The sequence below is a fragment of the Morone saxatilis genome, unplaced genomic scaffold (assembly GCF_004916995.1).
Source record: "Morone saxatilis isolate NCDOM2014 unplaced genomic scaffold, NCSU_SB_2.0 Contig6, whole genome shotgun sequence".
NCBI classification, from domain to species: Eukaryota; Metazoa; Chordata; class Actinopteri; family Moronidae; genus Morone; species Morone saxatilis.
In genome coordinates, this window is record NW_023340206.1 from 11,451,661 (window position 1) to 11,475,497 (window position 23,837).

Sequence of the window (23,837 nt, forward strand, 5' to 3'; positions counted from 1 at the left end):
AATTTGAAATTTAAGATTTTAAGAGTTTATTACTTTATCCTCAGTGCTAATGAGTGTAACCACCAAACAATGATTTTACTGGAATTTTGCAGTTTTGAAGTTGCCTGTCCAAGAATGTGCTTCTTCATGCGGCGTGATCTCCGATTGGCAGCAGTAAAACTTTAACAAAGATGAATTTGCATGTTTGGCCATTAGTGTTTTCTTAGTGTATCTTGTATTTGAAAACTTTTATTGCAGCATCGCTCTCGTTGACCGTTTACATTCTATGTAGCGAATATAATGCTAATGACAAAGTGTGCTCCGAGGCGCTAAAAATTTATTATATTTAAGATAATGAATGTCCCACTCAATTCTTATCATTAAACAAGTATTGAAGACATGGAGCCTTACCTCGACAGGCCAGTCCGTCTCCGGTGTACCCTACAGGACACCTCCCACAGCGGAAACCCCCATCAATTGCTGGTTCACACAAGACACCAGGAAAACACGGATGGTCAGCGCAGGTCATCACATGTTTGTTGGCTGTCGTACCGCTCCTGTCCCCTGGGCGGATGGAGGTAGCTCTTTGCAGCAGGGAGCTGCTATAGGCCGTCTTGCCCGGTGTTGTGAAGGTCAATGCCGGGACCATGTGTGGCATCTCTGGGCCTTCGGATCCAGTCTCAGCCTCATCTCCATCTGCAGAGAACTCCGACTCAGATAATGAGTAGGACAGAGCGGTGAGGGCCGCTGTGAGTGGGAGAACAGGTTTTGGAGGGGTCCAGTGTTTGGCCTGGGTAGATGCCAGATGGTTGAGCGTCACTTTGCCAGACTGAGTGGACAGGTGAGGAGCAGGCGGTGTTACCTTGGAAGGTGTGGCAGCAGTCAGTGCTCCTTCAGACTGCTGGAGATAATCATAGAATGAAGGAAGGAAGGTGATTGGATGGTCATGTCCACTTACACATTAGAAATCACGACAGCTTTCATGGCTTTTATCAAAACAGCACACAGTACAGAAATGGTGAACTCACCCTTGAAACGGTCACATGGGGAACTGTAGAAACCCTGGAGAAAGCCAGGCTAGATCTGGAGTATGTCCTGGCATCTGATCTGACGATGGCACTTTGGCGAGTGATGTGAGTGTTTGCAGTGACGTGGTGGGCACTGATTGAGGTTCTAGGAACATCTCTTGAAGCAGTGACCGCCTCTCGCCTCCCCGTCCCGCCTCCCCTCCCTGAGGTGGGAACCTGTGGTGTATTATCTCGACTCGCTCTTGTGACAGACAAGGACAGGTGTTTGATACCATGCCTGGTGGGAAGGTTAGGCAGGTGGAGCTGGGAGGCTTTGCTGCTGCTGCTGCTACCGTGCGGGAATCGGCTGGACTTGGCTACCGTCTGCTGCTGAGGAAGATGATTGGATGCTGAGGAAAGACAGAATGTGAATTCAGTGCCTTAGGAAAATGTACCCATTCCCCCAAACAGATATTATCCAGCCATAGCTTAGTAAGGGTAACTAGCCAAAGCAGGCCATTAGGTTTCTGCACATGCTACAGTGGTGTCATTGGCGCTGTAATAAGAGCAATGCCTTTGAGTTAAGAAGATGGTGTTATTTTTATACTGAACTCAAAACCACAACAACAACAGTGTAAGAAATGCATTACACATTGTGTTTGTCTGCTCCAATTTATCCTGCCAATATTCACATACCTGGCTAACTTACTACCCATAGTAGTAACCCAGCATTACTCCTCAGGCTAGTATACGGAAACTTTATTGGCTTCGTCCTGCTCTTTTTTGGACTTAAAGTTTACAACAAAGCCGCCAAACCCTATTATTCGACTAGTCCTCAACCCAACTTCCACTTCCACCACTCGGGCAAACTACCTCTACACTGCTAGAGAAGAACAATGCTTTCCATGTCTGCTGCATCAACTGGTAAGGATGCTGAGTTTTTAACTGGGACCTGTATTGTTTTAGCCTCAGTCTGTAAGCATGAAGTGCAGATTTTAGACCCAATTTAAAGTTTCAAGTCTACTCGAAGCATTAAAAAATCAGGCAGAGACAGTTCAAATATTTTAGTGGTAAATCTGGCACATAATTGTTAAATATATGCAGTGCAAGAATAGCCAGCTTTCACAGGTGTAGCAACAGTAAGTAAGGGGAATGGGCTTAAGGAAGGGTCACTTAGAGGTAGATTGAGCTTTATGTTGAACACAGTCAGTTTTTACTAATGGCAAAAACAAAGAGATTTTTTTTTTACAGGCCACAATTTCAGTAGAAACAGCATTGCAATCTGATTTAAGCATCTGCACAAACACTTTGTTCCACCTTTAGACTTTCCAGACAAACACGATCCACAGTAAAGGGATTTAAGTTGGAATAAAACTGTCTCTTCTGAGATGTTAGGACAGCCCCGATTCCCCGCATGAGAAAATAATGTTAAGCAAACTTGTGATGAAACTTTGTGGCCAGGGCGCTGACAAAAAAAGCAGTGTACCAACAGTTGTTATCCATCCAGGCAGTCTCTAACCACTTAAATTGATTTATCTGCTACAATAAAAGCCATTCCTTTCAACCAAGAAAAACACATAAAATGGAAACGAGAACATCATAAGAACAAATTAGTAACCCACGATGTTTGGAGAGATTTCACATTACTGAGCAATGTATTCATCAAATTTGTGATACTTTATATCCCCAGAAAAATGTCTTTAGGTTTAGAAAACAAACAGGAAGAAGAATAAATGGTAAAATTTTGTATAAATGGTTTGTTGATATTCAGGCAAACATTCTTTTATTTTTATTCATATTCAAAATCAAATTCAAAGAAAAAGAATCCCATACCTGCCTTGGCGTTCTTCATGCAGATGCGTCCGTTGCCGTAAAGGCCGGGGGGGCAGCGGCCACAAACATAGCCGACATGTGGCGGCCTGCGGTTGATGCACTGAACCCCGGGGAAGCAGGGCCTACTGGCACATGTAGCCAACACATTCACAGCCGGAGACTGACCAGATCCTGAGACACACAAACTGTGGTCAGTGCATCATCACAGTGAATCGATAGCATGGCTGGACTCACTAATTCTAATTCTTGTTTTTTCTCAAATTCACATAAAAAAGATCAAGTATCAGCAGCAAATATTCCTTTTTGCATTCCTAAACATCCATAGTTACAGTAAATGAGGATCATCATATTTTGAATATTTTTCTGATACCAATCAGTCGGTGCTGGTTTTTAGTGGGCACAATAATAAAATACACCTGTATCAGAAAGGTTGAGTGTACCTTGGTTCCAGTTTACTGATCATTGTCCTCATATGTTCCTATAAAAGGCACTTGAGTGGGTTCAGTAGAGTGTACAGCCCAGTTTCTGTATAAAGAAATACTGTTGGTAGAGATTGGGGGAATCAGTGGCCGTACCTGAAGCTGGTCTGCCATTTCCCGATGGCTGTGTGACAGTGGATGTCTTGGCAATAGTAGTGCTGATTTTGGGCGGATCAGGCTTGACTTGGTCTTCTGTAATTGCTGAGATGTTGGTGTCTGTGTTAGTTCTGGATGGGTTAAGTTTAATTCCTTGGGTTTTCCTCAAAGCATCAGTCTTTGTTTGGGACACAATTGGTGTAATTGCTGTGATGCTCTTGTTAGTTTCTGCCTTAGAGAGTGCTGGGTTCTGGCTTATTCCTGGAATCTGCCTCAAAGAGGTGGTCTTAGGTTTTGATTGGTTTGGGTCAAGCCTTGGAATTGTCTTCCCAGCCTCAGCCCTCGTCTGTAGGGGCCTACCACTTGAGGTCTTCTGGAAAGTGTCTGTCTTTGTTTTGGGTAGTTGCAGCAGAACATCTGGGATCTTGTAGACAGTCATACGAGGAGCAGATGTGGGAGAGATGGGGACTGGCCGGACGACTGCGGTATGAAGAAAGACACATATTATATGTTGGACTGCCATGTAAAAGCTTTATCTGGTTTATCTGGACTTACTACATATTCAGTTTCTAGATCACCCACATTGTAAAGAACCAATAGCAAAGAGGATGAAGATTGCAGAAAAGAAATTGCAGCTTGAAAGGTTCAAGAGGTTAGACGCCCAGCACGAGACGAGACTTTGGAGAGAGTTTGTGTAAAGATCTCAACGAGGCATGATTACCGCTCACAGCCTATCAATACATTTACATGCCACGAGCGTAGCAGGATACACTCTGTGATTGACGATGACATGACCGCAACCTGACTCTGATTTATCCTGCGTTAGCCTGCCCTACAGTGCATTTCATGCTGAAGTCTAATGCAACAGAGGCATGTCACATCATTATGAGACTTCTGAGTCAAGTTTCAAACACTTGACATCTTTGCTCTGACTCAGATTTTCTCATATATTTTAACTATTTAAAGTCAGTTAATTAGTTGGATGTTGAAGGGGTTACTTCTGCAGTACTTGTAGTTTTGGAGAGACGTACTGTGTATTGCGATGTAGTTAGAATCCTCTTGAACAGCACATTTATTGCACTTGTCTGTTATTACCTTGGCCTTTGATTTTACGATTTACTGAATCTAGTTAGGGGTTTTCCTTCTGCTGCTGTCTCTTTTTCAGTTTGAGATACTTGTTTGTGATTAAGGGCTATACTGATAATAAATCTAGTTGTCTGGAGTTGTCTGGATTCCTCTGGGCCTGGGCCTTAGAATTTATTTAGACTGCAGACCTGTTCTCAACAGGGGACGGCAAAAAAAGAACCAGCTCGCTTTGCATCCAGGACATTTAGGATATAGGAACCTCACCCATGGTGCAGCCCCTGATGGCCCTTGACACACAAAGTTGTTTATCTTTTGCACTGAACTGAACAAGGAGGTCAAATAAGTCAAACCAAAGTCCCCTTTGCTCGAGCAGATCAAAGGACCAAAGCGTGAGCAGTTTAACAAGGAGGATGAGGAAATCCAAGGATCTGTCCTCATGAGTCTACTTTTACAAAGTTCCATAAAAATGACAAAACAATTTATTGCTGACAGTAATTTATTCTGCGTGCTTCGCTATGAGCCAGTTTTTCCATTAGGGACGATAATGTCTTGTAACATACACCTTGGTTTGATTTTCTGCCTGCTTAGATGCCAGGTTTTGAGGTTCTTTGATTACTCAAAGGACAATAATGGAATTGCTGGAAAGCCTCAACTCATTTGACATCTAGATAGTCGCAGAGTAAAAGCAAACACTGACGATGATTTGCAAATGCTATTCAGCCCAGGTTTGTTATAAAGCCATGTGTTACAAACTTTAAACACACCTGTGGCGCCCAGCTTCTTAACACAAAATGATTTCTCTGAAATGAGTCAACATTTTAAAGCTTTTACTAGCCTGTAGAAGTTCTACATTTATCTGACAACCTACTCAAATACAAATTGAAATTAATTTGTTGCCTGTGATTAAAAATGAGGAGGATCCCCATCTCCTTGTAACAGCTTTGTTTTTGTGTTGACAGCCAATCACCAACTTTATTCTCTATGTCAAATTGTCACCACAGCTAGCAACCAACCCTCACTGCGTGCCTCAAATAAGCATGGTGATGTGTTACAATTGAACTTAGAATAATATAAATATATAAGCCACATAGCCTTGCACCATTCAATCATGCTTTCAGATTCCTAGCGGCTGGGGGGTGTTCACTGTGAAGCAGCTGCAGGCATTAAAAAGCAGAAGCTACCAGCTTTATGAGTCTCAGACGTTTTAGTATTGGAACTATTAAGGATGTGTTTACTGTGCGAACTTACATCCATACACATGCATGTACAAGAAAAACAACTGCACGATTAAGCTTGGCTCCCACAGCGACAGTGTTTTCCAAGTATTACCTCCAGTTAGGAATCGCTGCAATGCAAAGTGAGCACATGGAGGGAAGCAGCAGTATCAGCTGCAATCAGCCATCTGGTTTCCATTCAACACAAATGCTGCATCTCTGCTGAGTGTTCCTCAGAGACGCATGGCTGAGATTAACAAATTCACCTTCACATTCTGGGCAGTGAGCTGATGCTCTTATTGAAAGTGATTTACTTAGTGCAACAGAGTAATCTTCAAATGTTTCATTTGAACAATCACGATAAAAGTTGGAACCAACATCACAGCCTCCAACATATGATCATATATGATAAATGAATAAATAGAAAGAAAAGATTTTATTATGTGAGACCTTGGAACTCTACAGAATGGCTGCTCAATATCAACTAACAGCAGTATCTGATAAACTAATGTTGTGCCTGTTAATGAGAACCAGCTTTGAGGTTAGGAGCTTTGTCATCATGTGTAGGGGGTTTCGTGTGTGTGTGTGAAGGTATTTCATTGTTACTTAAATGGTTGATCTTATAAAAAAAAGTATTGTTTTTTGTGGCCTATGTGACATTTTATGTTTTAGCTGTTTATTTTTTATTATCCCAGATACCTGTGGAGAGTTAAATGTTCTCATTTTATTCACATGACGTTATGAGATCTCATGAGTGGACACCAGATTTGGCAAACAATTTTAACTGGTACGTTTCTCCACTGTAACGTATGTTAAGTGTGGGCAGGTACATACTGTTGCTGATCCACACAGTCGTATCAACAGAATTGACACAGCAGCTGTCATGATAAAAATGTAATAGCATGGCATAAGACACCTAAAACATGCACAGTATGCTCAGGCTTACCTGTACATGTCGTCCCATTTCCCAGCATGCCTTTGGGGCACGGGCCACAGCCATAGGAGCCAAAGCTGTTGAAGCATTGAACTCCTTGGAAACAAGGCTTCCTTTCACACTCATTGATATCTTCCAGGCATGTTACACCTGCCAAAAACACACACGCAGGAAACTGTTTCTGCGATCATAAACTGTAAATGTGATTGATCTACTACACCTGCGAACATGATGCCAGAACGGCTGAACCGAAGTAAACAGAACCGGCTCTTTTTGAGTTTTAAAAACCAAGCAGCATCTGAATTAAGGAACTTTAATTTCATTCTTACCTCTCAACCCTGCAGGACACTCGCACCTGTACCCGCTGGCTGTGTTAATGCACTTGCCGACTGTGCACGGAGCCGACAAACATTCGTCTACATCCTCGTCGCAGAGGTGGCCCTGCTTACCCTCAGGACATACACACAGGTACTTCCCACTGCCAGCAGGGAAATTGACATCCGTCACACACGAACCTCCATTCTGACACCCACACGGCACCACATCAATCTGTATTACAGATGGAAAGAGAGAGACTACTGAGGTATATCATGCTCTTTACTGCTCTATGTAGACAGCTTTTAGCCTCCAACTTACGTCAACAGTACTGTGAGTATTAATGTCTCTTAAAATTAACACCACATTTCCCATGAATCTCATTGCTTCCTGCACCATTCCCTGTGATTTTTGTGATAGCAGAAAAGAAATGTGGTGGTCAGGTGAACTTGAAGTTTTGCAGTCTGATTAACTTAACTGCTGCTGCTCACTGACTGGTGACCTTCATGTTTCCACTATATTTCCTTCTCCTACTCTACCTCCACGGTGAAGGTGTTCTGGGCGTTGCACTCGTCTGACAGCGTGAAGCGGAAGGAGCGCCTCGATCGACTTCCCTCCTCCTCGTCAGGAAACAATGGGACCCTCCAGATAAGGAGGCCGGCAGGGGAGAGGACAGCCCCCTTTGGCCCTTCCTCCAGCTGGAAGAGAAGTGCAGAGCCCTCCGGGTCAGATGCCGCAAACTGGAAGACGAAGTTCTCCCCAGCAAATGTCCGCATGTCGCTTTGAGGTCGGTGAAAGGCCGGCGGCTCATTTACTGAAGACAGAAAAGGAAAAACTTGAAAATGTATTTATGATGCAATTAAATAGCAATGAGTTTGAGCCTCTGTGTGCAAACACCATGTGCTCTGCAGGCATTTGCAACTAACCATCAGCTCTTTTGTCATCGTTATTCCCACCTTCTTATTTACTATTACATCTGCAACTACAACATCTTTGAGTTTTAATGAAAGAATCTACCTCCTGTCCTGAAACAAACTCTTAACAAGCGAGCTTGGTTTGGCGAAAACATTCCTTCAGGCTGTTGCAGGAAGAGTCATTGTAAACACACATGTTCATGGCTGGAGGGGTTTCCAGCCTTCCTTTCCAAGTGGCGCTCTCAACAAGCTCATGTAGCATCCACTACTGAGATCACGCTTTCCCCACAGATGTTTAATAGGAAAACAGTGATGATAATCCCAGGAAACACTTGTCAGCATGATGGTCATATGTTGAGAAACTGACAGGAGAACGCTTGCTGATTAAGAGGATTATTACTATTACTGAATTCCTAACCTAACTGTCTAGGAATAAGCAAAAAGTCTGGCAATGTGAAGAGATACTGCAACTTGCATCCAACGTAAATCGCATTGATCTGCCTTATTCTGTCTTACATACAACTACACTGGGTAGAGAAACATTAGAAAACCTACTACAGCAGTTAAAGATACTACAGCGATCTCACCACATTTGGAGGATTATTCTTAAATCTTCTTAAAATGTTAGGTTGGTCATTTATTGCAGTGCACAGCTTTTGGGGCCTCACTGACTTGTGGTTTGTTGAGTGTAAGTAAGGATGATTGTCATTATATGTAGCTGTGGTACTCAACCATGTGATTTCCCCCTCCCTTGTCTTTCAGAGTGGTTAAGCGACAGGTCAGAGCATGCTGGGAAACGTAGATATCCGCTCCTTTGATCTACTAATGGAGGCAAACAGGACCACAGTTGGACGGCTACCACAACAGACTACTATGACTGCCACAGGTAATATGTTGGCAAAAGTATGTGGACACCCAAACCTTACGCCCATATGTGATTGTTGACCATGTCAATCCAAAACCACGGGTATTAATCTGCTGCTATAACAACCAGATGTCGAACCTGCTGCAGGGATTTGCTCCCATTCAGCCACGAGAGCATTAGTGAGGTCAGACGCTGACGTTGGGTGAAAAGGTCTGGCTTGCAGTTGGCCTTCTGAAAGGTCATCCCAAAGGTGTTGGATGGGGTTGAGGGCAGGGCTCTATGCAAGTTCTTCCACAGCAAACTGGGAAAAAGATTTCTTTATGGACCTGGCTTTGTGCACAGGGGCATGGTCATGTTGAAAGAGGAAAGGGTCCTCCCCCAAACTGATGCGACCAACTTGGAGGAACACTATTGTCTACAATTTCAGTGTATGCTGTAGCATTAAGATTTCTCTTCACCGAAACTAAGGGGCCGAACTCAAACCATGACAAACAGCCCCAGAACACAAAGGGGGAGCGGTCCACATACTTTTGGCCATATAGCAGATTTGTACTTTTTATATAAAAATGTTATATTATTGTAATTTTGATGATGTTGTATTGAAAAAGGGTTGTTCCCTTATCACAGGAGGAGACACACAGTTGTTTGTACCTTGGGTTACGGACCAGGTGAATTTGGAGGTGTCCGGGTCACAGAGGAGGCAAGGGCTGCTGGGATTGGCGTCTCCCTCTGTGAAACACATCCCGTCGATGTTGCATGTCCTCTCCTGGCAACCACAGACAGAAGGTTTGTTTGTGGTGGATCCATAATCTACAAATGTTGACATGCAGTTTTATGACATTAGAAACAACTTTTTTTCATGCTGTTTATTTTCATTTTGTGGTTTATTCTGGAGATGGCAGGTAAGTAACAGGAAATCAACTGCAAATACACATCATCTGCTTCATCTCTGCTTAAGTTAATTAAATTTAGTTCAGCTTTGGCAAGCACATGCAAATGTGTTTACTCCAGCTTGTCTTTAAGGTTACATGATGTCCTGTCTCCACTCCAATAAAAAGCAGTTCCAGTAACAACACAACCCCCACTGCACCTTTATTTATTTTTTTTTAATAATTGTTGGGTTTTTAAATAGCCAGCTGTTGCATGTTGCAAGGATGGGAAATCACACTGTCTCTGGTTTAGTCATTCAACCAGCCTCAAGTTGTTCAGAGTGTAAATTCTGCAGCCCTAACAGAGCATATAAAACGCTTCACCACACTTTTCCACTAAACACCCACTGAATCACATCTGTCTCCTAAATCTAGTGCCTGTACTCAAACAAACAAACCCCAAGTCCAAGTTTTATGAACAGGTGACCTGTTCCCTCCCTAAAAACAAGTTGGGATGTTGAAGGACCATAGAAAGTGTCTGAATTACCTTCTTCTTCTTTTAAACATGATCAGGATCTTTTAACTTTATTAACTTAACTTTATTAAGGCATGAGGATTTGTCATTTAATGTTTTTGTTTTGTGGGTTTTGTAGTGAGTGTTTTTTGGATGATAGCACTAATATTTCAATGATTTAATACATTTGCGGCTTATGACCTATAACCTTGATAACAATCGTGACATGGCCAAAACACAAACAGTATAAGATACAAATATTTTCCATGCAGCTGTCCAGCCTCGAGCAAACATACAAATATGTATTATATTATTTTCTAGCAGTGTCAGAATAATCACAGATCACATTGCAGATGAAACTTAGCATTCTTTTTTCAGTTTCATCTACTTAGATTTTAATAATCATGCAGTTTTTTACACCCATGAAAAGGTTTGTTTACTGAAAGGGATGCTGTGGTTTCCTGGGACGGGGTTTAAAAAAAAACATTAAATCAATCAGCTGGATCAGTGGTGAAATGTTTGAGTCATGGAGAAAAACACTGTTCACTTTTCTATGTGAGTTACCTTTAACTTACAGAGTCCTGAGCGTGATGCCTCGCAGACCTGGCAAACGCCATCGTAGATTGTCAAGACCTTGGCCTTGCTGTACTGGGAGCCATCATTGGTTACCTGGGACAGGAAAGAGTGGAGCTGACACTGAAAAACGCTTAAGACAAAACAGCCACCAACAAACAAACAACAAAAGTGTTTGGCTAATTGGAAATGACCTTAATCTCCCAGCGTGCGTATGGTTTATCGTCCATCATGAAGTCCTCTGTATTGACGGCTGTGTTGCTCAGAGATGGCACAGCACAGTCTAAAGCCTTGGAGTTGAGGAAGGTGGCCTTCGTTCTCTGTTTTTCCCCTGGAACCCAAACTCCATTCATATACTGCGGAGGAAGACCAACACAGTTCAGAGGAAACACACACACAAAAAAAAAACACTTTCCTTTTTGAAGGCTCTCAACCTGACCTTTGACCTCCCCTTTCCTCACCTTCAGTCTGGTGGCATGGCAGCTAAGGTCAGGAGAGTCGATGAAGCCAAGACCGAAGACTCGAATGTTGCGACAGTTGAAGGCTCGGATGTCACACAAACCACCGTTCTCCAAATCTGTTAACTCCACTGGCTGGCCTATCGGAGGACAGATTATTGTTAGTTCATAAGTACTTTAGAAAAGAGAGAATATTACTGATTTCAGCAGCTAATTAGAATAGAGATTCTAATAATCTTATATAATTAACAGACCACTCTTAGACTAAAGCTCATCAGAGAAATGCTTATATTTTTGTCAGCCAAAATAATGGTATGTTTTCTAATCCAAATTATTAGCTAATCATCTCCACAGTGATCAATGTAGAGCTTTAATCTAATTTTCCACCCAAGGAAAACTTATTCTAATCATGATTTTACAGCTGTACACTGTGGTAAGGCAGTGTAGTCTGAGTGGTAATTCACCTGCTAAACCCATTAAGGACTGGAACAACTGTCTCTGGATACTCACTGATGGTCAGGCTGCAGTCGTAGAAGCTGTGGCCGGGATAGCACTGGCAGCCCCACTCTGTGCACTCTCCATTTCCATTGCAAAAGTTGGGGCAGCGCAGGGCTGTCACCACCTCAATGGATGCTCCTGATGGACCACCCACCTCCATTGCTCTCTGGGTCCGGTTTTCCAACAGCCTCCTCTCACACTCATTCTCTAGGTACGGCAGCAGTGCCTCCTCCCACCCCAGGTCGTCTTTGAGCTGCAGGTCCAGAATGCAGAGATCCACTGTCTCCTCTAGGCGGCGTCCCAGCAGGCCCCGGCACACTGCACCAACAGTCGAGTTGGCCAAAGCTATCTGGCACACCTCTAGAGCTTTGGCTGAGGTTAGGCCGCTCGGCGTGGGCCACTGTGGTTGCAAGTCTGGTCGGGCTTCTGCCAAGTGATCCTCAGGGAAGAAGTAGGCAAGGTTCTCCAGATCAGCCTGGCTGAAGCTCTGAGAAGTGAAGACAGGCTGGAATTCAAATGACGCTTTTCTTTTCGGCCTGTCAACAGAAAGCAGAAGATCCTCCCTGAACTCACCGCCCAGCTCACCATCACTGTCTTTATTGTTCTCGCTGTGAGACCGAAGGTGCCTCCTCTCCAGAGGATGACTGTTAAAGGCCATATCCAGGATGCTTTCCTCTCTTTCTGGACTCTTTATGTATTCCACTGTTGTGTCCATAGAGGGGAACACAGATGTGTAATCCACATTATGGTATGATATGCAGTCGGAGTGAGCGGAAGGATTGTACAAGTTCCTCATCCCCCTGCCAGCGTGATGAGAAGTGCTGTATCCTTTTTGGCACTGACAGAAAGGCCTCCTGACTTCCTGCATCGTCCCAGGAGGTGTCTTGTCAAATAAACTCTCACCAGGAGCTATCCTAACACACACACAAAATAAACAAATAGCTCTGTGGAGACTCAATCATTTCAGTCAAATTGATTTAAAGTAAAACAAACACACTAATTTGTATTTGTATGAATTGCGGTCGCGGACTGACCTCCAGTTCTCTATGAAGCGAGGTAGGTCATCTGGGCCAAAGGAGCCACCATCAGAGCCGTGAAAGTCGTTGTTGCCATTTCGGTCAAAGGTGCCACAGAGGCCTTGCGTGTTGCTGTAGTCAACGCTGGGCACCCTGATGGAAAGGCTCATCCCCCAGTCACCAACATCGGCCCTAACAAAGGCCCCGGAGGGAAAGATCAACTACAAGAGGAGAGTCACATCCAGCAGGTAGTTACATAACATAACATAATCTCCTCATGCAAGAGCAGAAAAGATTTTGAACACTGAGAGAGTTGCACATGTTTGATCAAATTTAAAGTCTTCATGCAACTGGCAATGTATTGTCAGCTATGAAAGTAGCTAATGATATTTCCTGAGAAGCAAACAGCGTAATGATTTTCCAATCAAATCTGTACCAGTGTCAAAATGTCCGGATACCTACGGTGACCTTCTTCCCCTGGTGGGACTCCAGGACCCTGACTCGACTGCCCTCCCTGTCACCTATGTTCTTCAGGGTAAGCTGTGGCCTGGTTTCCTGCGGCTGGCCATTGCACATGTCAAAGATGGCAATCTCGTTCCCCTCTCGCACCGCAACACCACAGTTGCAGGCGACAGCGTAGTGTCGGCTGCCGCAGTCCCACTGGCGAGAGTGGACCTCAAACTCCCTGACGAGGCTCCGGTAAAGAACAAAGGTGCCAGTTTGGTGGTTTTCATAACGCCTGCACATAGGTGATTGAGAGTACATCCAAATATGTCAGTATCTGAGTTAATCTAGTGTTTTACCATGCCAAAACCCAAAACTGACACTAAAATGACAATTTGACATCTGGTAATAACCGATTAGGATGTAAATTACCTGCCGTCCAGGGTAATGACATGTGGATCAGTCAGAGAGTAGCAGATGGAAGTAGGAACGTCCTGGACCATGACCTAGGGGCAGAGGTCAGGAGACCAAAGATTAGTGTAGCTCCACCCTGTGACCCTCTGACCTTGGGCTTTGATGTTTTCACTAAACACAGATGAGAGAACTCCTCTGCAACAGACTCCTCAGAGACACAATGTCTGAAGGGCTGACATCATGTCTTACATAACGTAATAGCTTGTGTGAACACAAGTAATAACTACATAGAGCAGCGCTCTTTAAACATCATGTCAAACCATCAAACAGGTACGCTTTTGGCTATAAACCCACCCCCCCCCTCCAATTTTTATAAAGCACTATACAACTATGTGTATATGTAAACAGTTTGACAGAGAAACCTGTAATTAGAGCCATCTTTTTTATAGTCTCGAATTAAAGTAATACTTAGATAAGTACATGAAATTGATGATACTTTGTTCTTCATTTAATTTTAGAGTCCAGGAGCCCCTGTAAGGACCATGTCCTATACAGTTTGCATGCCTAATATCAGGAACCCAAGATGGTTCCACAAAGAGCACCTTTATTCACTTCTATAAATGTTATTTACTAAACTGAACACTGATTATTTATGTGCCATACAACTTGCATGCCTCAGATTAAACCTTTCTCTAAAACCTCCTCCAAGTTTCCAGGACCTTCTTCAAAGACCCTGAAACCCCCTCAAGGATAACAGGAATTTCTTGGGGCACTGAATGATCCTCCTTGTAGTCTGCTTAAACCTGTTCAAGGATCACTCCACGACCAATGCCTTAAAGATCCCTAGAGCACACTCAAGGATCTCTATGATGACATTTTAATAAATCCCTAGAACCTCTGTGTGGACTACAATGTGCATGTAATGAATGTAAATGAATCACTCCATGCAAAGGTTTCATATTCATACTAACAAGAAAACATAAGATGCATTAATTGAAACTTTTTGAACACCCAAGGAGTTTCACTTCAATTCACTTTCAGGGATGTTGGGATGTAGTTTCTCCAGAGTCGTGGTGCGCTGGGTCCGGGCAAAACGCTGATCAGACTTGCTCGGTTCCCATCTCGTGTGAAATCGGTGACAGCAGTGACAAAAAAGGTTGCCTGGCCACAGCTGCCGTCGCTGCAGACATTAGGCTGGAGTTCCACCTGGCAGGCGGATAGCGCCACATTTGAGACCTCATGTCCGAGACTGTCTGTGGATGTCAACACAGCAGTAAGTTAGTGTTAACGGATGACACACAGCTGCCTGCAGAACTTTAATGATGTCTTCCTGAGTTGGCTTTGATGTGATGATGTTCAGAGCAAGTTGTAGCACAGCAGGAGAAGAACTAAGACAAGCTCATGAAAAGAGTTTTCTGCAAGAAATAGCCTGTTGCAGTCTGCAGTGTGCCTCTTTCGAGGATAACAGCATCTTAATGAGATGTTAATGCTTTTAAAGGATCTTTTTTTCGTGGGGCTTTTATTGTCTTTAATTAATAGTGACAGCTGAAGAGTGACAGGAAAAGGTGTAGACAGACACAGAGCAAAGGGCCACAGGTCAGAGTCATGGTCGCTGCAGCATGACCTCAGCCCTGGTCCATAGGGCGCCAACTCCACCAGATGAGCTGCCAGGGTGCCCCTTTTAAAGGATCTTTAAATTTATTAATAAGAAGTAAGGATCTCAATAGTTCATTTCAGTTCTTCTAATTTGCCAATTTGTGTTTTGGTGAAAACAATTAGGGGAAATTAAGGCTTAAAGAATGGTATGTTTAGTCAGCTGTGGTAGTTGCCGAAGGCTCATCCCACTCAATTCCATCTGGTTGCCAAAATTAGGAAATTTCCAAACAACTTGTTTCCAACAACAAGATGGTTAACTTGCATTATACTCAAACTGTAAGCTTCATTACAGATAAGTAAGGTTGACGACACAGACACTCTCTCTTGTTTTCCTACAGGTCTGACCTGGGTCTTGGACGCTCAGAGCCAGGGGAACTCCACACTGGTGACCATGGTCGGGGCCGTAGCAGGGAACAGGCACTGTGCTGTGGACGGTCACCTCATGCTCCTTACTGTTCTCTGCTATGTGGAGCAAGTCTGGAGAAAACTGAAGAGAAAGAGGGAAAAGAGGTTTGCTTTTTTCCTCCATTTGCTGCTGTATAACAGAGTTAAGAGTTAAGACATAACATTTACCTTCAGTCCAGCGTAGAAACTCTCACTTTCTTTTGGAGTAGATCTGCTGTGGCTGGAGTTGGCTCTGAAAGTCGACACACTGCAGGAGAACTGCAAGAAAAGAAATAATTTGATGCTTGTCTTAATCCATAAAATTACATTTAGTTTTTAACCCTCATCAGGGTTTAATTCCCTAAAAAACAAACCTGCCTTACATTTCTTGTGTTTTTAAACTAAATTTTAAAGCAATTACTAGCATTTAAATGTCACACAACAGAAGAATCTACTTTCATTTTGCATTTTTGTATTTGTATTTTTTATTTATTTGTGGAACAACATTTTTACACTTCACAAAACCATGACGTGTTTTTGATTACATATCTAAGAGAAAGAGAGTCTTAAATTTCGACAATGTGTGCTTGTTAGTCTTGAGAAAGATTAACAGTGTACGACTGATACAGTATTTGTGATTTGTCAAAACATTTCCCCGTGTACCTCACGGCACAGCAGAGCACTAACATTTAACTCACTCTTGTGGTTAAAAAAAATGAATGACCTTTGACCCAACTCAGCTGCTACATCAACATGTGTTAAAGACAGCTCTCTGCAACACGTTCCAGACACAACTAATACAACCCTGGTGTCCAAATATGGCAGCACAATGGTCCACAGCTGTACGTGGGGGGAATAGTAGAGTGACTTCACCAGAGTTTCAAATAGCATCACGTTAAAAATCTAATTACTTAATGTTTCCTGGCTAAACAAATCATTTCTCCGGGAAATGATAGCTGTCAGCAGCCTTTGGGTTCTGGCTTTTTGGAAATTAGTTTAATCATAACAATTATTACTCCCAATGCAGAAAAGCAAGTTTCAAGTTCACTTAAAAAAAAAAGTTGTCCCCAGTGATGCATTAGTTCACTCTAATTCTCCATCAACAGCCAGATTTCTGTGATTTCTTCAGATTTCTTCCTTGTTTCCCCGCTCATCAGAATTAGTTTCATAAGCAATAATTCATCCTGACAAGCACAAACATCTTCAATTCTTCGTATATAATTTTTTTTTAGTGTGTGCGTGTGTTCTGAAAGTGTTCCTGGTCCAATCCAAACAATGACAACTGCAGCTGAATGTAAGTTATGGTTCCTCTCCCAGCTCCTAGGTCCTGGATCAAGAGTCATGGTCTTGACACACAAAGCCAAACTCAAAGAACTTGCAAAGACAAAGGCTGACAGATCAAACACTTTGTAATGACCTAATGTCAATCAAAGATGCTAAATGATTCATTCAAAGACTCGCTCTCCGCAGGAGGTTAGAGCTTCAATCGGTACAAATAGGCCTCTTTTCCAGGGGTGATTGGTGTTTGATATTCTCTAAAATATACTTACACGTAACCTTTACTATGGACTATTTTTGGGTAACTTTGGCTGCAGAAGCTTGCAGAGGAGCCAATGCTCACACCTCTCAAATCTTTGTGAGTGCAACTTCCTGTCAGGAGGCAGGTTTAAAGCAGGACACTGGAACTGGATATAAATATTACACCTACAACCTGTGCTATTAACAGAAAACACCTATGAACAACTGACTTAACTGGGCAAGTTGTTGAGAAAAACAACACATAAAACAACAAGAGAAACAGCTTTATTGTATACTGTATGTGTGCATCTGTGCATGTAAAAATAACTTCCCCAGAATTCACTGTGAAGATTTGAATGGAGAGGTTTAAATGGGAAGCATGTGGAGCGAGGCTTTTCCAACCTGCAACTGATTTAACTTCCCCACCCTCCTCTTGCCTTCTCTTAACTGGATATGACCCAGGTTGCCTCTCTGCTTTTGCTTTGTAAGGCTGAACCCACGCAAAAAGAGGTCAGCGTGATCCGTGGCTTACTTTGTCCGCTCGAGGGGTCAAACCCTCCACATGTGCTCCCCGAAAATATTCAGCACGGTCTGGCAGGAATTACCGTTTCTCCGAGCCTGAAGTGAACGCCATCCATCTCCGCCAGGGAGAAGGGCTTCAGCGTGGATTCCTGCCTGATCTCAGCTTTCATGCTGTGGCCTATGTGTCTGGCCCAAACCACCTGAAAGCCCAGTGGCTGGCTCCACGGCGGTGGGATGAACGAGCACCTCAGGTGGACACTTTGGCCGATGAGCTCCGTGGTGATCACTGGTCGAGACGGCAGGGATGGAATGGCAGCTGAAAACACAGACAGAGGAATAAAGCGTTGCTATAAAGATTGTATTGAGTGCGATATTTATATGATTGTTTTGGACTGTTGGTCAACAAAGAAATTTGAAGATGCTGCCTTGGATTAAAAAAAATATAAAATGTTTAATGTTAAAATAACCTGCTGGCTAAAAAGGATCCACCAAAAGATGAATGTACGGACAGATGTTTGCAGACGTTCATAGCACAGTGAAGATTATCACAAAGGTGTTATTAGTGTAACATTATGTTTAATGTTTTAGATTCAATGTTGCACTCACTGATGTTGAAAGTGCAAAAATATCAAAATTCCTGATAATGAGCCACCTCTTCTTCTGTTCTAAGATCAACAACAGTAGTAGTTTAAGTAGAAAGCCAAAATATTCTCAGAATGTCTCACCTTTGCATCGGCCGTTCACTTCAACCTCACCTGGTGGGCAGAGTCTGGGTCCCAAATCTGGAGCAACTAAAACATGAGATTTGTCAGATTTCTTCTCATTATTCTGGTGCAAAAACACCAAAAACTGTTACTTTAACTTGATTTTGCTTCTTCCATTATAATGACAACGTCATGATGGCTGTTCTCAACTGTAGATCGATATTCCACATAATATTATTGATCTGCTATTTATACTGGAAGTTTTTCTATTATGACATTTTTGGCAACAAAAAGTTCTTTCTTTACAACACAAAAACCTAAATAAGGAATAATGATTATGTTAACAAGAAAAAACACAAACACATATCCCGTAACAGTAATGGTACATTAACATGATTTATATATATTATATTATAATTTAAATTTATGATTCAACATTAAGATATTGTTACTGTCGAACGATAACCACGTATCTATCTCCAAACTGGCCCCTTTAAAGCAACTAAGAATAACCTTCTTTTCACTTTGAATAGTGGTTGATTGAAAAAAATGTTAAGGTCAGCTCGGATCAAACAAGCTCACCTTTAGCGCAGTATCCCATGCACCCCTGCGTGGGCTGCAGGTAGTAGACCAGGAACTCGCCGCAGTGCCGCACTGTGACGGGGATGCGGAAGAGGCAGCAGTCCTTGGCACTGCCGTGAAAGAACTGCCAGGTGGCACAGGCAGAGAGCTGGCGGACCTCGCCGGGCCGCGGCAGGGAGGCGTCCTTCAGGGAAAGCCACACCGGAGCCTGCGTACCACAGCGATTCATCTGCAGGAGGGGGCCGACGACAGAAACAGTCATTACCTGCAGCGAGGGGGTTATTATGCCCTCCACCTAGGCTGAAGGTGCTTATTAAAGCAATCACCTGGATGCTAGATGTTTGCACTGGCAAAGGATGCTATTTTTTGGCTCAATAATCTTTACAATTAAGCCGTCCGAGTAGAGACACGGGAGGTACAGGAGGGAGAGTGGAACAAATGAGTGCAGTGAGGTGAACACAACCATAGTTTAGTCTTACCTCAACGCAGGTGGTCGGCATCTCCGCTGGCTTGTTGTTGATCTTGAATCTGTACCAGCCTGGTGACAGCGAGTGGTCACAGATCAGGTCCTGGATGGCCGTGTTCTGGATCTCTGTGGAGTCGAAGTCGACGCTGCGATAGGGATTATGCAAAATCTGATGGCCTCCTGGGTAACACTCTGGAGCTGAGAGAAGGAAGGAAACAAGGATGGTGTCAATCTCTTATCCAGAAAGAGGAAATTTAGCAGATGTTGTTCTGTGTTCAAAAAACGATCAGGAAAAACTGATCTGAGAAACAGACACTTAATGTTATTGTGGCCCTGATATTAAACTCTTCTTCCACCTTTGGAGAACTTTTTGGACGCTTTTGCTGAAAAATCCATGTTTTCCAACATAAAATCTCTTCCTCTCCCTTTTTGTCTTTTTGGGTTCCAGATGTGTCAGATTAATCAAGAGGAAATGAAAACTGAAGAATCTCAGGCTTTGACCAGTTGAGTGGGTTTATCCCAGAGTCATGTCTTTATCTTTGACGCAGTCCTGCTGCTTGGCTGAGGACGGAGGAAAGAGGACAGACGTGACAGAGATAGACGAAACAAAAGCAACTCACTGACTGTGTTTGGCTCAGTTGAGATGTTTTCTCTCTCTCAACACACTGTAGGTCAAAGACTTCAGTTTAACATGAGCAAGAGATTCCTGGCCTTGACAAAACTATTTTTAACTTGATCTTAATTTGAACCTTTGGCCAGGTGATATTTAAACTGTATGCTGTCTCAAACACAGAGGACTGTGAGATGTGGTTGAAAGCTCCAGTGAAAGGTTAATGTAGGTTAATCATTGCTCTGTTTAACTTGATTTAAATCGAATAAAAACAGATTTAAACATAAAACCAGGATCTGTAAATGAAACCCAGGTTCAGTAAAACTCTCTATTTAGCGTCAACCACCACTGACAAGAAAATAACCCCTAAATAAAACCACCACCGCTGCATTAAATTATGTCCGTAAAATGAAAGAAACGACTTAACAAGTTTGAATGCACTTGTGTTACACATTTGCTAGCTGCCGTTGGCTAATAGTACCATAAACACATCAGTAAAAGTCAAACACAGTTACGTTTACCTCCTTTAATGCTCAGCCCTGCTCCTTTTGGAAAAATCCTAATTATTATGTCTTAATGTGTTGGCCAAACCCCTTTTACTTCAACTTCAACACAATAAGTTCAAGCACTGTATTTGTACTCAACTGACTGGAATAAAAGACTCTCTTGGATACAGGATTTACAGGTTTCCTGTACATTTGTTGAACTCTTGCTGTATGGTATCCAGATGCATTTATTGAATGCGTGTTTAAAATATACAAGAGGAAAACTGTGTAGTTGGCATCAGCATCGATGATTACTGTATGAGGCTGTAATGACACGGAAAAGTGCCCCACCTACAGAAAATCAGACGAGGAAGAAGACATCACAATGTGGCTGTCTGCTGATTGACAGGTGATCTCTGAGAACTGAAGTACAGAAACAACACAGATAGACACCAAAGGAACCATGGATCTCACAAATTACCACCTCCGCTTCAACTTCATTATCAAAGCAAATGACAAGAACTGGTCACAAGGAACAAGCTGACAAAATGATGTGTATTGCCCTTTAAACTATCAGGAGGCGTTGAGGAGGTGAGCGGGAAGGATCATTTCACCCCCAGAGGTTATCTAAATTGCTAAGAATAACAGACATTCCTCTGAGCTTCTCGCCTCTCTAAACTCGCCCCGGGGAAGGACGCTAAAGCCAGTGGCGCATGACAGGCCTCTGAACATCAGCTGCAGCTGGAGGCTGAAACAGACGGGAGGGGGGGAATTATTTGAGCAGAACATGCAGTTTTCCACACTAGCACACTCTCAAAAGCTCTACATCTGTGAAGTGAAATGAGTCAAAGTCGTCAACAGAGGCCTTTGCTAACAAACCTAAACAAAAAGAACAGGCCGTTCTTTCACTTCCAGTGGACAAAACATGTTCCCTTTCTCCTTTTAGAGTTTGATTGTGGCGGCTGAGTAAAGTCCCATCAGGAAAAACAAACACTGTGGGAATAAAGGATGTCTTGAGACAGTGAAAGCCTTGAATGGACAGGGTTATAAGTTACTGCCAGTGATCCCAAGCCTAAACAAGGTCTTACAGGCTGGTCCTCGTGTTGACAGCCCCTTGAAAGCAAATGCTCCTGTTTACATTGCCGCCCGTCTGCGTATACACCTCGTCTGGGAGCTCCGCTGACAAGATTTAAGGTCACAGGTTGCCCAAACAACCAGGTTTTCCAGGCAGGAGGACAACTGACGAGACTTTGGCTGCTGGCTAAACTGCTCCAATTGGCGACTTAATGAGTTTACAGAGCCGGAGGGGAGGGGGTGAGCTAATGAAGCGTCCCCCAGGGGGAGGGGGGATCCCACTGGGAGGGAGGCCCTCAGCAGCCCAGATGTGCAGGAACTCTGCAGGGAATTCTCCATTTTCTGAGGAAATAAGATTAATTTGAGAGAGCGTGGTGTTAACACTACTGAGGTTGCAGGTCTTTTTCCCAGAGGGCCAGTTGCTCAGCACCAAAACAGAAAGGGTTATGGGTCTGGATGAGATCTGAACAGGCTTAAATGATATAATTGTCACTGATTATGGCAGTTTTGTGTCATTGCCTACATTTAAGAGAAGGGTTTTGAGAATATTGTTTTTTAAAGACCAGTAGTGATAGAACTTTAAGGTAACTTAACTTTTCTTTCTTTGCTAAAATCACAAAATACGTGTTTTGTTTCATGTTTCTTTCTTGACAAAGTGGAAAACCAGATAAAGCATAATTTATATTGTTAGGAGACACAAAAACTCTCAAATCTATCCACGCTAGCGGCTCGTTGGCCCCTTTGGTTCAGAGCACCATAGATTACCAAGTTTGTCCAGCCATTTCAGTTCCCCAGAGAATGACCACCTGATCTTTCCTCTAACCCCACCGGTCAAAATATTCCCAATATTCACTTGTAGCCGGCACACAAAATATGATTGGCAGGCTGCCTTTAAGTCTACTACGCATTGGACACACTTGGACTCTTGGACTTTCTTTGACCGTCACCCTCCAGACTTTAATATCTCAACAACTATTGGATTTGTGAAATTTTGAGCAGTTTCCAGACCATGAATCCTGTTGACTTTGGCGATTCGTCACTTTCCTCTAGAGCCACGTAGCCGCTCGCGTCACTGTAGACTCTTAGCCTAAATATTATGATACTCTACACCAATCTCACCTCTTTTAAGCGTTTTTAAATCAAGATTTATGAATGACCTCAACTTAAAAAAAGGGACATGGGGCACAAACTAATTTCTTAATAAAGGCAAAACCACCTTTGGGTTTTGTTTTATGCTAGGCTACAAAAGTACCTGATAAAAGAGCACAACACTGAGATCCAGAAAAGTTTTATTTTTGACTCACAGTTGGACTTAAATGCACCTAAAAAGTAAATACCAAATATAATAATGATAACTTTGGGATCTTGTCTTTAGAATAAAGTTCAGTGGGTTTAACAATGTTTGGTTACACTACATGACCTTTTATTGATAAACCACTGAGAGGTCAGCTGGGTTAAATGTTGAAAAAGTACCTGGGGGAGAATTTAGAAGCCTTGGTGCTGTTTGGACACATCCCTTTCAGCAGGTTAAATCAATATACTTTAGGTTTTTTTGTCAGCTGGACAAAATGTGTCTCCTCGAGTTACAGGAGTTGCCATAGACTTTGTTTTGGCACAGAAACGCCTGGTGTTCTTGTTGCAAAGCTCTGTGAGGACCCACTGCGCTTCATTTTACGATGGCATGCCTTAAAGTTTACGGCCGCGTGCTTTGATCTGTTGTTGGACGCCCTGGAGACACAGATATGAGCGAGATGGAAGACAGTGTGGCATGTTTGACTGACCGAGAAAACAGCTTTATAGTCAAATAAGACTTCAGGTTAATTTGACTGAAAGTACTGGTCACAAGTTATGTTCCCACTGCAGGTTCCAGTCTCAGTTTCTGCTTGTATCAGATTTTTGAGATATTGGTGAACCATAAACAGATGGAGTAATTAAAACACCGCTTCAGCTTTTGTTTCAACACTTTTAGCCATCGTCTCGTCTGAATGCAAGTCTGAAGTTTGTGTTTCTGTCCTCGTTGCACAAAACACAACTTTCTGACCGTCCTGCCCACAAATACCTCAAGTCTGAACTGAGTGTTAATTCACTTTTCCCCAGGATCAGATTTTGAGACACTTTCAGCCACAATATGAACAGACAGCAGCTCATAAAGGGAATTGCACATTTGTTGCTGAGATTATGAACATTCTGTGCATCTTTTACATTTTTGGCCACACATGTCGTTGCAGCACTGGCAGAAAGAGAACAGTGTGTGAAGCAGTTTAATCAATCATATTGAGCAACAAGTGTATTATGTTGTGGAATTAGTCACCACAACTCTTGATGTGT

The 23,837-nt window shown here is 42.9% G+C and overlaps 2 protein-coding genes across 5 annotated transcripts in view; one reads left to right on the forward strand and one right to left on the reverse strand.

Moving 5' to 3' along the window:
* si:ch211-246m6.5 (von Willebrand factor D and EGF domain-containing protein) overlaps positions 1-23,837 on the reverse strand; it is a 30,818-nt gene that overhangs the window by 5,733 nt on the left and 1,248 nt on the right. Inside the window, exons 2-23 of the mRNA XM_035677504.1 lie at positions 19,354-19,538; positions 18,875-19,103; positions 18,314-18,379; positions 17,672-17,904; positions 15,738-15,827; positions 15,510-15,651; positions 14,544-14,761; positions 13,527-13,600; positions 13,113-13,389; positions 12,669-12,871; positions 11,647-12,548; positions 11,140-11,276; positions 10,873-11,034; positions 10,670-10,774; positions 9,374-9,488; positions 7,483-7,757; positions 6,958-7,177; positions 6,641-6,778; positions 3,395-3,874; positions 2,820-2,990; positions 1,008-1,396; positions 391-880 (exon numbers count right to left, since the gene is read on the reverse strand). Of these exons, the coding sequence (XP_035533397.1) occupies positions 391-880; positions 1,008-1,396; positions 2,820-2,990; positions 3,395-3,874; positions 6,641-6,778; positions 6,958-7,177; positions 7,483-7,757; positions 9,374-9,488; positions 10,670-10,774; positions 10,873-11,034; positions 11,140-11,276; positions 11,647-12,548; positions 12,669-12,871; positions 13,113-13,389; positions 13,527-13,600; positions 14,544-14,761; positions 15,510-15,651; positions 15,738-15,827; positions 17,672-17,904; positions 18,314-18,379; positions 18,875-19,103; positions 19,354-19,538 (5,301 nt within the window). The remainder of the gene's footprint in view (positions 1-390; positions 881-1,007; positions 1,397-2,819; positions 2,991-3,394; positions 3,875-6,640; positions 6,779-6,957; positions 7,178-7,482; positions 7,758-9,373; positions 9,489-10,669; positions 10,775-10,872; positions 11,035-11,139; positions 11,277-11,646; positions 12,549-12,668; positions 12,872-13,112; positions 13,390-13,526; positions 13,601-14,543; positions 14,762-15,509; positions 15,652-15,737; positions 15,828-17,671; positions 17,905-18,313; positions 18,380-18,874; positions 19,104-19,353; positions 19,539-23,837) is intronic.
* The window catches only part of kynu (kynureninase), a 43,611-nt gene that overhangs the window by 4,633 nt on the left and 15,141 nt on the right, over positions 1-23,837 (forward strand). For 2 of the 4 annotated variants that reach the window (XM_035677499.1, XM_035677498.1), the window contains exons 1-4: positions 7,591-7,730; positions 8,620-8,743; positions 9,350-9,508; positions 15,503-15,674. The gene's annotated coding sequence lies outside the window, so the exon portion shown is untranslated. Of the gene's footprint in view, positions 1-6,972; positions 7,097-7,590; positions 7,788-8,619; positions 8,744-9,349; positions 9,509-15,502; positions 15,675-23,837 lie in introns of those variants that run through there. The other 2 variants (XM_035677501.1, XM_035677500.1) reach the window with 2 other exon arrangements.